We start from the raw sequence: 11671 nt of genomic DNA, 5'->3' as shown, positions 1-11671 counted from the left end.
AATTTATATCCTGGACCAGGGTGCACAATGCATTGTGCACCCTAATCCAAAACGACATCGTTTTGAATTTTTTTTTTTAAATTAATGACTTTTTTTTTGGAAATCTCGTTTCCTGTTCAGCTGTTAACTTATAAGATGAGTTCTGTGTATTTTGTGATGATATTCTGTGCATTCTGTTTAGACATTCTGTGTATTCTGGCCACGAATTCTATACATCCATTTCAATTATGTATGTTAATCACTTGAGTAGTGTAAGATGAGTTATGCGTAGGTTCTGATGTGTTTGTGTATTTGGTGTTATCATTTATGTACATTATGGTTATGAATTATGTGTATTATGGTTATGAATTGTGTGTGTTAACCATTGGAGTAGTGTAAACACTAAGATCAGTTATTTGTACGTGTGTGACAATTTTCTATGCATTATGTTTTGACATTCTGTGTATTCTTTACACGGATCCTGTGTATGGTATTGAAAACCAATAGTGCACATAATTATATACTAGAATCACATAAACACTCAATAGAATACACAGGAATCACTACCTTAAGTATTAACATTCTTGTTTCATGAGGTATGGTATTGAAATTACTAATGTACAGAAATATACAATAGAATACACATAAACACTCAATAGAATACACAGAATCATAAATCCAAGTATTACCATTTATGTTTCATGAGACATGACATTCAAATTATTAATGTACAGAATTATATATTAAAATACACATAATCTCTTAATAGAATACACAGAATTACACATAAAATACACAGAATTACACATAACGGGGATTGAACGGACGGAACGGTGTCCGTCGCACGCCAACTCTCCACTAATTTAGTTAAACGACATCGTTTCGGACCAGGGTCCACAGTGCATTGTGGACCCTGGTCCACGATATAACGATTGATTATTATGTGTTTACCAACAAAAGACTTTCTAGAAATGATTAAGGGTGTGTTTGGCTCATGGGTTTAGCTATAAGGAATGGAAATCAAAGTTATTGTTATTGTTTGGTTGACAGGTTTCTAGAACACTACTATAAGATTTGATTACCCTCTTAAGTAGAAAACTCATTCCCTAATAAAATAGGGGTTTCATTCCATTATTTTCCCTCCTAATTGGTAATTTGATTTTTAAGTTTGGATTAGTGTTTTTAGATTTTTGTTTTTAATTTTTTTTTGTACATATTGGTGCTTTGGATGTCTTTATATTATAATAAATTGTCTTGATTTTTTGTTCCTGTATTTTTAAAACATTTATTCTCATTATAGGATCATAAATAACCAAAAAAAATATTAGTAATCATTCCAATTTCACCATACTACCAAACATGCAAAATATTTTCACTAAAACATATTACCATTACTAAGTATTTATTCCCATTCCAATTTCGATTCCCATGTGCGAACCAAACACTCCTAAGTGTGTAAATTGTCATGACAAGTGTTTACTGTGTGCAAATGGGGAAAAATATATCTAGCTTCCACTTATTTGTGGAATGTGATTTTGCAAAAGAATGTTGGAGCTACTTGGGTGTCCACAATTAGAATGTCAACACCTCAACATTTCATGATTGGCTTGTTAATGACACCTTCAGTAGGACTCCAGAACAAACTTGCACCCTCATTATGGCTTGCTAGAGTATATGGACCCTAAGGAACAACAAACTGTGGCATAAGTGCATAACCAAAGTAGGGAATCTCCTAACACTACCATTAGGAGAACACAAACATACTACAACGACTGGAAAGAAGCCATGGAAGGAAGCAATCACAACTTGCATCACACTACAACAAAGAAGGACCAATGGACCAAGCCTCAACTAGGCTTCCTCAAATTAAATGTCGATGCGGTCATAAATAAAGACAGTCTTTACATGGGATTTGGATGTGTCCTTAGAAATGACCAAGACCACTTTGTTGCAGCAAAAGGTTCTCATTGGTGGGGAATTTTTACTTCTAGAGACGTAGAGGCTGCGACGATTAGAAAATCTCTCAGCTGGCTCAAGTCCTTCAATTTTGGTAATATCCACATCGAAACTTATTCACTTCAAGTAGTTCAAGGCCTTAACTCTACTACGGGTAATTGTTCCTTTCATTTAATTCTTAGGGATATAAAAAACCTTATGAGTGCTTTTGCTCAAGTGTTTTTAACTTTCACTAAACGATCTGCAAATCAGGCAGCCCACCAATTGGCTAGGCAGTTTGTTTCTACGTCTGATTGCTCGGAGTGGCTTTCATACCCTCCCTCCATCATTTGTAATGTTTTATCCTCTTATTTGAATTAATGTTATCGTTTATTTGCTTCAAACAAAAATAACGAAATAACAAAGGTAGTTTTTTTCCCACATTTTGTCCCACGAGTATGGGACCATTTCCGCATTTGGTCCCCAACTATTAAAATTTTTAGATTTAGTCTCATGGCATTTAAATTCTTGTCATATTTGGTACCCGACTATTAAAATTTTAAGATTTGGTCCTACGACTTTTAAATTCTTGCCATGTTTGGTCTATCCGGCCTAAATTCTGGCTACATGTGAAAAAATTTCAGGCATTTGAATTATCTAAAAGTAAAATCGTCATTTTCTAATATTTTTTTCTTAAACTTATTTTTTTCTCAACCCTTTATCATCCAGGTTAATAGTCCATATTTTCTATGCGTCCATAAAAAAATTTCAATGGCTATAAAGTTTCAGATTAATGCTTCCAAAATACCAAAAGCAACAAAAAATGATAGAAACCAAGTATGAATGACCAAAAAGGAGGATGTGAAAAAGAATAAGAAGAATGGTGGTTAAAAATAAAAAAAAAATTAAAAAAAAAACATGAACAAAGTTATTTGGGAGGAAAAAAAATAAGTTATGAAAAAAGATTAAGAAAATAACAATTTTACTCTTAAGATAATTCATTTGCCTAAAAGTTTATCATCGATGGCTGGATTTTAGGTTGGAAGGACCAAATGTGACAAGGATATGAGACAAAATTAAAAAAATTTAATAGTAAGGACTAAGGAACCAAATGTGGCAATGATTCAATAGTCATGAGATTTAAATCTAAATATTTTAATAATTGGAGACTAAGGGTGTGTTTGGAAACCCGGAAAATGATTTCTAGAAATCATTTTCTGGGTTTTTGGTGTTTGGGAAGGAGGGGGAAAATAGAGTCAATGGAAATTAACTTCTTGGTCAATGGAAAATAAGCCCAATTTTATGGAAAATGACTTCCCCTTTTTTTTTGGGGGAAGTCATTTTTCGGAAGTTTGCTTCTTCCTTCTCCTTTGCTTCTTCCATCTTCTTAGGCCTCCTAAATGCTTTAACTTATTCATCTTCATCCCATCTTCTTGACATCTTCAACTTTTTCTTTTTGTTTTTAAGTAATAATTTATTTTTTTATTATGAGATAGATATTATGAGTTTTTTTTTTTTATTTGACATCTGAAACCAGTGCGCCACTTTTTTTTATTTTTTTTATGAGATAGATATTATTTTGTTGTGATTATTTTATTTTTTGAATTGTATATTTGTTATAAATGTTGTTACATTTAAACAAATTAATTAAAATATTCAATTATATAATTCTGTTCATTTTCCTACCCATTTTCTGGAAAATGAGCCAAACACACCAACACAGTTTTCTGTTCTGCAGCCAAACACAAGAAAGGAAAATGTTTTCTGGAAAATGACTCATTTTCCAGAAATCATTTTCCAAAAACCATTTCCTGCTTTCCAAACACATCCTAAATATGAAAATGGTCACATACTCATGAGACTAAAAGTGAAAAAACCTCTTACAGATGTTAGATTAGCCATTTCATCTTTTAGGAGTAATGCAGTTACTTGGTGGAAGCAACAGGAAGAACACAAGGATTTTACTCATGATTTACCAATTACTACTTGGAACAGACAAAGGACAAAGGGAGTTTACTCATGATTCACCAATAATTACTTGGGACAAACAAAGCCACAAAGGACAATGCTTAGGCATACATTCCAACCAGTCACAAACTACTTTGAGCTTGAGAAGCAGTTACATAGAATCTGTCAAGTAATAAGACAATTGATAAATATTATCGAGAGATCCAAACTTTGAAGACTCAAGCTATAAAACTGACTCATAAGATCATTATGATGCAATTTGTAGGCTAGAGGAGTGAAAATTGGAATTCACCAACGAAACAAAGGTAAAATATTTAAGACTATGGTAATAAAAATGTAAGTAAAAGTACAGTTCCTATGAGTACTCATAATTGTCCTCTGATTTCACCTCAAGCTAAAAGCTACTCCTTAATGTCTAAATAAACTCATTTGTCATTTCTCACAACATACAAGAAACCAATACAAATTATTGAGTAATATCAAAGTACCTATGAATTAATAGAACAAATCATTCCATATTTGAGAGAGAGAGAGAGAGAGGCATCCAAAAATATGCTAAAGCAGAGCAAAAAAAAACAAGAAGATGATGTTCGCCCGCCCTCTGGAGCTCATGCCTTCTGTTTCCCTTTTCTAAGCTTTTCTAATTCCACTTCGGCATCTTTCAATTGTTCCCTTAATACAGATACCCGTTGCTCCAGCTCTTCAACCGAGCCTCGGACAAGAGAAGGTTGGTATGGTGTTGTAAAATTGTGCGAAAATGCCGTGAGAGCTTCAACACCACAAACCTACGAAACAGGTAATGATTGGGAGGGGAACTTCAGATGCACATCAAAGGCTTGCAAAACTCGCAACACTAAATAGCCTTTTGCAAGATATATGCATATAGTGTCTAGTTTGTGGGAGCCTTTACGGTGCCTTTCGTGACCATACCATGTGCTTTGTAGAGTTGTATCTTTCGTTTCGCAAGAGGTACTAGAGGAGGGAGTACAACTTTAATTTACCTACCAATTACAAGTTACCTACGCAGCACGGTAGGTACTGAAAGGCACCTTAGATTTCCCCTATGCTGTTTATTAGTGTGTAACGAAACTGTTAAAAATATCATATAGATAAGCCTTAGGGAAAATGACACTTTTTCCCTTTGAATTATATGCTTATAGCGTTTTTCCCCCCTGAATTATTCACGACATTTGACCCTCAATCATTTTAGATTTTAGAAGTGGTGATTTTTCCCCCTCCATGTTAAATAGGTTTTTAGATTGTTAAAAATAAGGGCAAAATAGGTAATTCAAGTCACTTTCCTTCTCCAAAAAATTATTGCTTATATGTAGGAATCAGAATAAATGCAAACAAGAACAAACACCATTTGTAAATATTATCATTATTATTTTAAACTAATGCTAGTAATAGAATTAAGACTTAAACACAAATTTAGCAATAATGAATTATTTGGGTTTAAGTCTTAATTCTATTGCTAGCATTAGGTTAAAATTATAATTATAATATTTGTAAATGGCGTTTGTTCTTTCTTGCGTGTATTATGAATCTCACATATGAGCAATAATTGGTTGGAGAAAGAAAAACAAATGAAATACCTATTTTGCCCTTATTTTTAACAATCCATTAGCCTATTTAACACAGAGGAGGAAAATCGTCACTTTTAAAATAATTGAGGCAAATGTGGATACATGAATAATTCAGGAGGAAAATGCAATAAGTATATAATTCAGAGGAAAAAGCGCTATTTTCCCTAAAGCCTTGAGATATTTTACATAGAGGATCTCCATACCTCTTGTGGCAGCAAAGGCAATTTAGTAATGTTGAAGTCATCATATAAAATGTAGAACTGATTTAAGTACTTTTCTTGCATCCGCATTCTAGCCTTGAGCAACTTGGACTCGACAACTAACAACAAAGAATCAAAAGGTCCACAAAAATTATTAGTTTCATTTATTCATAGGAAGTCATACTACATAAAAGATCACTAGGCACCCTGGGGCGCCTAGTGCCTAGGCGGGCGAATAATAATAATAAGAAAAACATAGCATTGTACACATTGCACACACACACACAAACAAAACACTTGGTCGAGTTGCTGACTCGGGAGCCAAGTTTGGGCGACTCAGCTGCCTAGGCCGCCTAGTCGGCCGACTAATCGGCCGGCTGACTAATGGCAGCCTAAGGGTAAAATCCCCTTGGCCTAGGGGCGCCTAGCGGCCTAGGCCAATTTTTACAACAGTGGAAAGATAAAATACATGTAGCACAGCACTGTACCAAAATTGTGAACATATGAACAGTACCTTCTTCGTCAAAAATCACTTGGTTTATAATGATGTTGTGTGTATCAATATCAAATTTCGTGAGTTCCTGCACAAGCCTTTCAGTCTCATACAGCGACAAGAATTCCGGAATGCAAACACAAACAAATGTCGTCAAGTCCTGTTAACATAGACAGCATATTTGAAGTACGGTCCATAAAGGAAAAACAAGCTAATACTAGAGGCTCTTGCTGTAATATGAATAACTATTATTCTATGCCTGTAAAATGTTAGAATCTAATATTAGGCCAAGGTCACTCAAGGTATAATGCACACGGGTCAAACCGCAATTAGTTAATCTAACCCATGGCCTTATAAATCCATATATTCTCTCTTACTTTTTCAATGTGGGACTCTTAACATTTGCAAGCACTGTACAAACCTTACTGCATGCTTCTGATTCCCTCACAGTGACACTTTATTAGCACAGTTTTTAACTCAATTTAGTCCGCCATATATAAAATGTAATGAAGGTCCTCCTTGGAAAATGACCATTCTAAAGAAAGTTCTTACCGGATCCTTGAACTGCTTGTTAACTTTCTCAATTATCTCTTTCATCCCCTCGAGCCTTCCAAGGATAGCATCCTCACCATATTCATTACCAACGCCTAAGAGACTAGTCACCTGCAATAAAATAAAATAAAAAATCATAATTGCCAGACTATTCAAGCTTACAAAAGCAGAAATTCATATTTGCACTCACAAACATGGTGTGACTATTTAAGCTTACGTGAGTCATAAAATCACACAAAAAAATGCTCAACAGCTGACTGCATTGAGGTTATTATGTGACTGTTTCAGGTTTAAAAACAATGTTTTTTACAAATACACAGATATCAGAACACATGAATAACTGAACAAGTATGGAGGATTAAGTGGAAATTTGCCAGGATCAGTCAGTGTTAGATTAGTAATTACACTTTCTCATCACCCAATGTGCATTATATTAGTTATCCATGGTCAGATTACTTAATTAGCCTACACTCTAGGTCTATAGGTCATTCAGATGGCTTAGGATCCCATGAGAACACACACCCAAGAGAAAACTAAAAACCAATCTCAACCTTACATTTGTAAAAATCGGACGGATTAGATAATTTTATTTTAAAACGTGGTGGCATTTTTGTAATTATCATCAACTTTACCGTGCAAATTTTAAAACTATACTTTGCACTTTGTAACAACATAATGTGCATTTATGGATAACTTTTAAAAAATCAATGAAAATAACTAAATTTTAAACCTAAACCGTAAATGCTAAACCCTAAGAATAAAAAAAAGTGGACCCCTAAACCAAATAAAACCAAAAAGCTTTCATAAATTCTAAAATCTAAACCCTAAGCGCACTTCACTTTTCGCATTTTGCAAACTACAATTTTTAATACTAAACTTGCACTTTGTAATACTTAACCGTGCACTTTGTAACAACATAATGTGCATTCCTGGAAAATCCTGAGAAGTGCAGAGTATAGTGTTCTAAGTTGCACAATTACGAAAATGCCACCGCGTTTTTTTTTAAATTTAATCTGATCCATTCGATTTTTCCAGATGTATGGCTGAGATTGGTTCTTAGTTTTTTCCTAAGGGCTTGTTCTCATTTGATCTAATTCCCATACAAATGATGCCTAAAGCAGTAAACAGCAATCTGCAGTATATTAACAGATTGAAGAAGGCAGCAGACACAAAGGTAAGGCATAGAAACCCATAGAGTAGACACACAAAATAAAAAAGATTCAAGGGAACAGCATAGGAGGATGGGGGCATACCTGATTCAACACGCCACCAAAACTGTTCTTCAATTTCATCATTTTTCCAAGGCCTTTCTCCAGTGTTGATGGAAATTGTAATAACCGGAGTGTGTGACCCGTTGGAGCAGTATCAAAAACTATAACAGAATAATCCATAGTTTGCACTAATCTGAAAAAGAACTTCGCATACTGATTTAATATATCGGCACCAAGGGGTGGGATACATCATATGTACCAAAGGAAACAATAGTTCGTGAACTCTGAAGAATTTCACATCACAAATAATCCGTTTTGCTCCTCCCTAACCCCAACACCCATCCCCCAACCAATAAAAAGGAGAGATTCTTTGGTAAACCTAGCAAAGATGGCTAAGGAATAAGGATGCAAACTTGTAACCACAAGGTCACGAGTTCGAATCCCAGCCTTTTTGGTTTGAGCCAGTCAACTATGGGAAACCTAGGCTGGTTTACCACCTTGTGTTCCTTTGCCGGGGGTCACAAGGCAGGTTTCTCTTGTCACCCCAAAAAATAAAAAATAAAAAAGAGATTCTTTGAGAAAAAGTGAAAAGCATTTGTTGGCTCAATCTGCAGACAAATGTTAGAACCTGCTTTCATCCCTAGGTAAAGAAATACAAACGAGAAATTTGTGAAACTCAACCAATCTTTGAAACCTAAACATCTCTAATTCTCTATACTTAATGCTTACAAATCATTACTTTTCTTCTTATGAAATTAAGTTTTCAAGTTCAAGAAACTGTTAATTACACATGTAAGTAAACTATCAGATTAGCTTTGCATTCCATTTAAATCACGATCTAACAGAACTTCATTAACACTGTTACACTGTGAATTAGAAGTCAATAACATTTGCATAGAACCACAAGACTTACTTTAGCATCTCAGCAAAACTCATCGCCTCATCAATTCCAGGAATTGCACTTGCCAACTCAGACAAAAATCCATCCATTCCATCCGATCCAACCGTGTCTTCATTCTCAACATTTGGATCAACTTCCTAAAGAAAAATAAAATAAAATAAAAATATCTACCCATAAAACCATGATGCATATAAGTATATCAAATTCGTTAAGACAAGATTCAAAATGCAATAAGATCTGATAACCATTGTTCCCCATATAAACCAAGATGCCCAAGAACTGAAAAACAAAGGAAATTAACAAAATAATAGCATCTCACTCATACAACTAAAAGTCAAACTTCAAACTCAAACTTCAAAATGGAAAACTATGCTAGTAAACATGTTTTCTGTTTTCTATTCTCCAATTTTCTGGAAAACTGGAGAAATTCTCCAGTAAGTAAAAGGGCCCTAAATGTTTAGTTGTTTTAGACCACAAAATCTAATACTGATGTAGAAACCCACACCATCAAAACTTTAACTTTAGCTACGAATATGAATTTCAGATCATTCAAAATGCCAGAGGGATGAGAACCTATCATCAGGTATTGGTGTTATTATTCAAATTTCTGAGAAACTAACCCTTGCTCTCTAATATTAGCCCCATCATCCCAAACCATAACCCAAGTAAACCCAACCAAAACCAACCAAAAGAGAGGTCCCTTGTTCAAATTCATTAAAGAATTAGAATATTTAATAACCAATTCTAAAAAGCCCACCTTTAATCATAACGGCAAAATTAGGACTCCTATACAGCAAATAACCAAATACTGTAAACAAAACAAGATCTAAGAAAGCAACTACTGAAGAAATCAAGAAATTGTACCATGGCATAAAGATTAGAGAAGCCATTGACAAGAGTGGGAAACTTAGTGAATCGCTGCTGGAAAGCGTCGCTGAGATTGTGGGCAGGGTCTGTAGAGATGATGAGCACAGAGGATCGGACCTGAGCGAGTAATATACCAAGAATGGAGCTGCAAGTGGTTTTCCCAACCCCACCCTTTCCCCCTACAAAAACCCACTTCAATGTATCCTGCTCTAAAATATTCTGCACTGAGCCTTCTAGAGTATCGGCCATGAATAAGGTCCCTTCTCTACTCGTTTTGCGCTGCTCTTCTAGCGTTGAGATTTACACAATAACCCAAAATCAAAGAACGGCAGAATTCCTGGAAGAGATCTCTTACCTCTTCTATGCTGTGACAAGATCCTACTAGGTTTTTACCTTGCTCTTTCTTTGCTTTGTCCAAACTCCTGAAAGCCAGGTTCAATGTCGTGTCCACTCTTACTTCGTTTTTATGAATTTTAGCCCGAATTTTTATGATTAATTCCGGTCATACCCAAAGAAACTTTTTTGGCAAATGGTTAAGTACTTGAGTTGCACCTATAAATACTTGAGAAAATTTTTAGAATATCAAAAACATGACGTAGTTACTATTACAAATAAAAAAATTATTTTTTAAAATAATTATCATTTTATTTATTTTGAGTACTACTGACTCTCGAATCCACCCCATCCATGTGGGAGTGTAAACTGGGACATCAGGTGCCACTAGACCACAAGGTTTTTGGCAATTATCATTTTATTTATAAGAATGTTTCCACCTTTTTTTTTTGTGTAGGATGTTTCCACCTTTTTATTATAACCATAGATACCATACTTTTCATACCATTGAAAATTTCTTAAAATGCATATATACAATAAAGTCTATGTTGTGAATGATGATGTTGTTCTTTCTCATAGTTGTTGTTCGGTAAAAATCTTGTTATGCTTTTCTTCTACATAGTTTATTTTTGGTGAAAATCTTTGTACACAATACGTGATAACAAAGAGAAAAGAGAAAGCTAGAAGGGAATATAAAGAAAAAATGCACTAGAGATTCTCATTCATTGCATAACAGAATAGTTCATACAAGTTATATATTCCTAAAAATTAGAAAAATAACTAACCACTAAGATAATGGCCATACATTTGAAATAATTATAACACTTCCCCTTGGATATTATCTTCCCATAATCATTCGTGGTTAAAAACCTTGCTAGAAAAATCATATAGGAAAAATATAGTTAAGGAAAATAGTACATGATGTATGAGTAATCATTTGTTACATTGGTTGTCTCATTAAAAACCTTAGACTAATAAAACATAATGTGAAAAACCTTAACTAAGAGGAAAAATACAACAAAATGCCTTCAGGGCTTAATCTTCAAGATTATGATAGCCATCTAGACCAATTGATCAAAAACATCTAGAGATTGTTGATACCCCTAGAGGTAACAATCTTCCAAGCTTACTCATCCTAATTTTGTGTCAAAGGTGGATGTAGTCAGGGACTTGGTGAACATATTTGTCGAGATTGTAACTTGAACGAACCTTCTGAACAAGAATTTTGCCACTATTCTAGAGTTCATGTGGGTAAAATAAATTAGATGCAATGTATTTTGTATGTTTCCCTTAACGTACCCATTAGTCATATGTGTAACACATGTCGCATAATTCGCATTGCCCTCATACATGATAGTGGGATTTTCATCTTTGCTTTCTATACATTATGAATTATTGATATGATGTATAAACGGCCTCAACCATACGCACTATTGTGAAGCCTCACATAGAGCAACAATCTTTGAGTGATTAGATGAGTTAGCAACTAAGGTTTGTTTAACAGATCTCCACGAAATAGTTGTGCCTCCACAAAGGAAAACATAACCAGTATGAGATTTGGCATTATGGGGATTAAACATGTAGCTAGCATTTGAATAACCCACCAATGTAATATCCTGATTTTTCTCAAAATAGAGACCAAGATC

The 11671-nt window shown here is 34.4% G+C and overlaps 1 protein-coding gene across 1 annotated transcript; it reads right to left on the bottom strand.

The window, feature by feature from the left end:
• Nucleotides 1-4169: 4169 nt before the first annotated feature.
• Nucleotides 4170-10167, bottom strand: LOC116030380 (ATPase ARSA2-like). Its single transcript, XM_031272611.1, has 7 exons — nucleotides 9690-10167; nucleotides 8838-8962; nucleotides 7967-8117; nucleotides 6714-6824; nucleotides 6183-6321; nucleotides 5672-5787; nucleotides 4170-4667 (listed from the first exon to the last, which is right to left on the bottom strand). The coding sequence occupies exons 1-7, from the start codon at nucleotides 9939-9941 to the stop codon at nucleotides 4491-4493; spliced, it is 1071 nt and encodes a 356-aa protein (XP_031128471.1). The 5' UTR covers nucleotides 9942-10167; the 3' UTR covers nucleotides 4170-4490.
• Between the last annotated feature and the right edge of the window lie 1504 nt (nucleotides 10168-11671).

The sequence above is a fragment of the Ipomoea triloba genome, chromosome 9, assembly GCF_003576645.1.
Source record: "Ipomoea triloba cultivar NCNSP0323 chromosome 9, ASM357664v1".
Lineage (NCBI taxonomy): Eukaryota > Viridiplantae > Streptophyta > Magnoliopsida > Solanales > Convolvulaceae > Ipomoea > Ipomoea triloba.
This window is presented reverse-complemented; position numbering and strand designations above follow the sequence as displayed.

Excerpts from the sequence above, each read along its gene's own strand:
- LOC116030380 (XM_031272611.1), bottom strand. The coding sequence starts at position 9,941 with ATGGCCGATACTCTAGAAGGCTCAGTGCAGAATATTTTAGAGCAGGAT. Across the intron at positions 8,118-8,837 it reads AGTTTTGCTGAGATGCTAAA|ATTAGTGCAAACTATGGATT; the intron begins GTAAGTCTTGTG and ends GTTCTTTTTCAG. Across the intron at positions 6,825-7,966 it reads TTGGTGGCGTGTTGAATCAG|GTGACTAGTCTCTTAGGCGT; the intron begins GTATGCCCCCAT and ends ATTTTATTGCAG.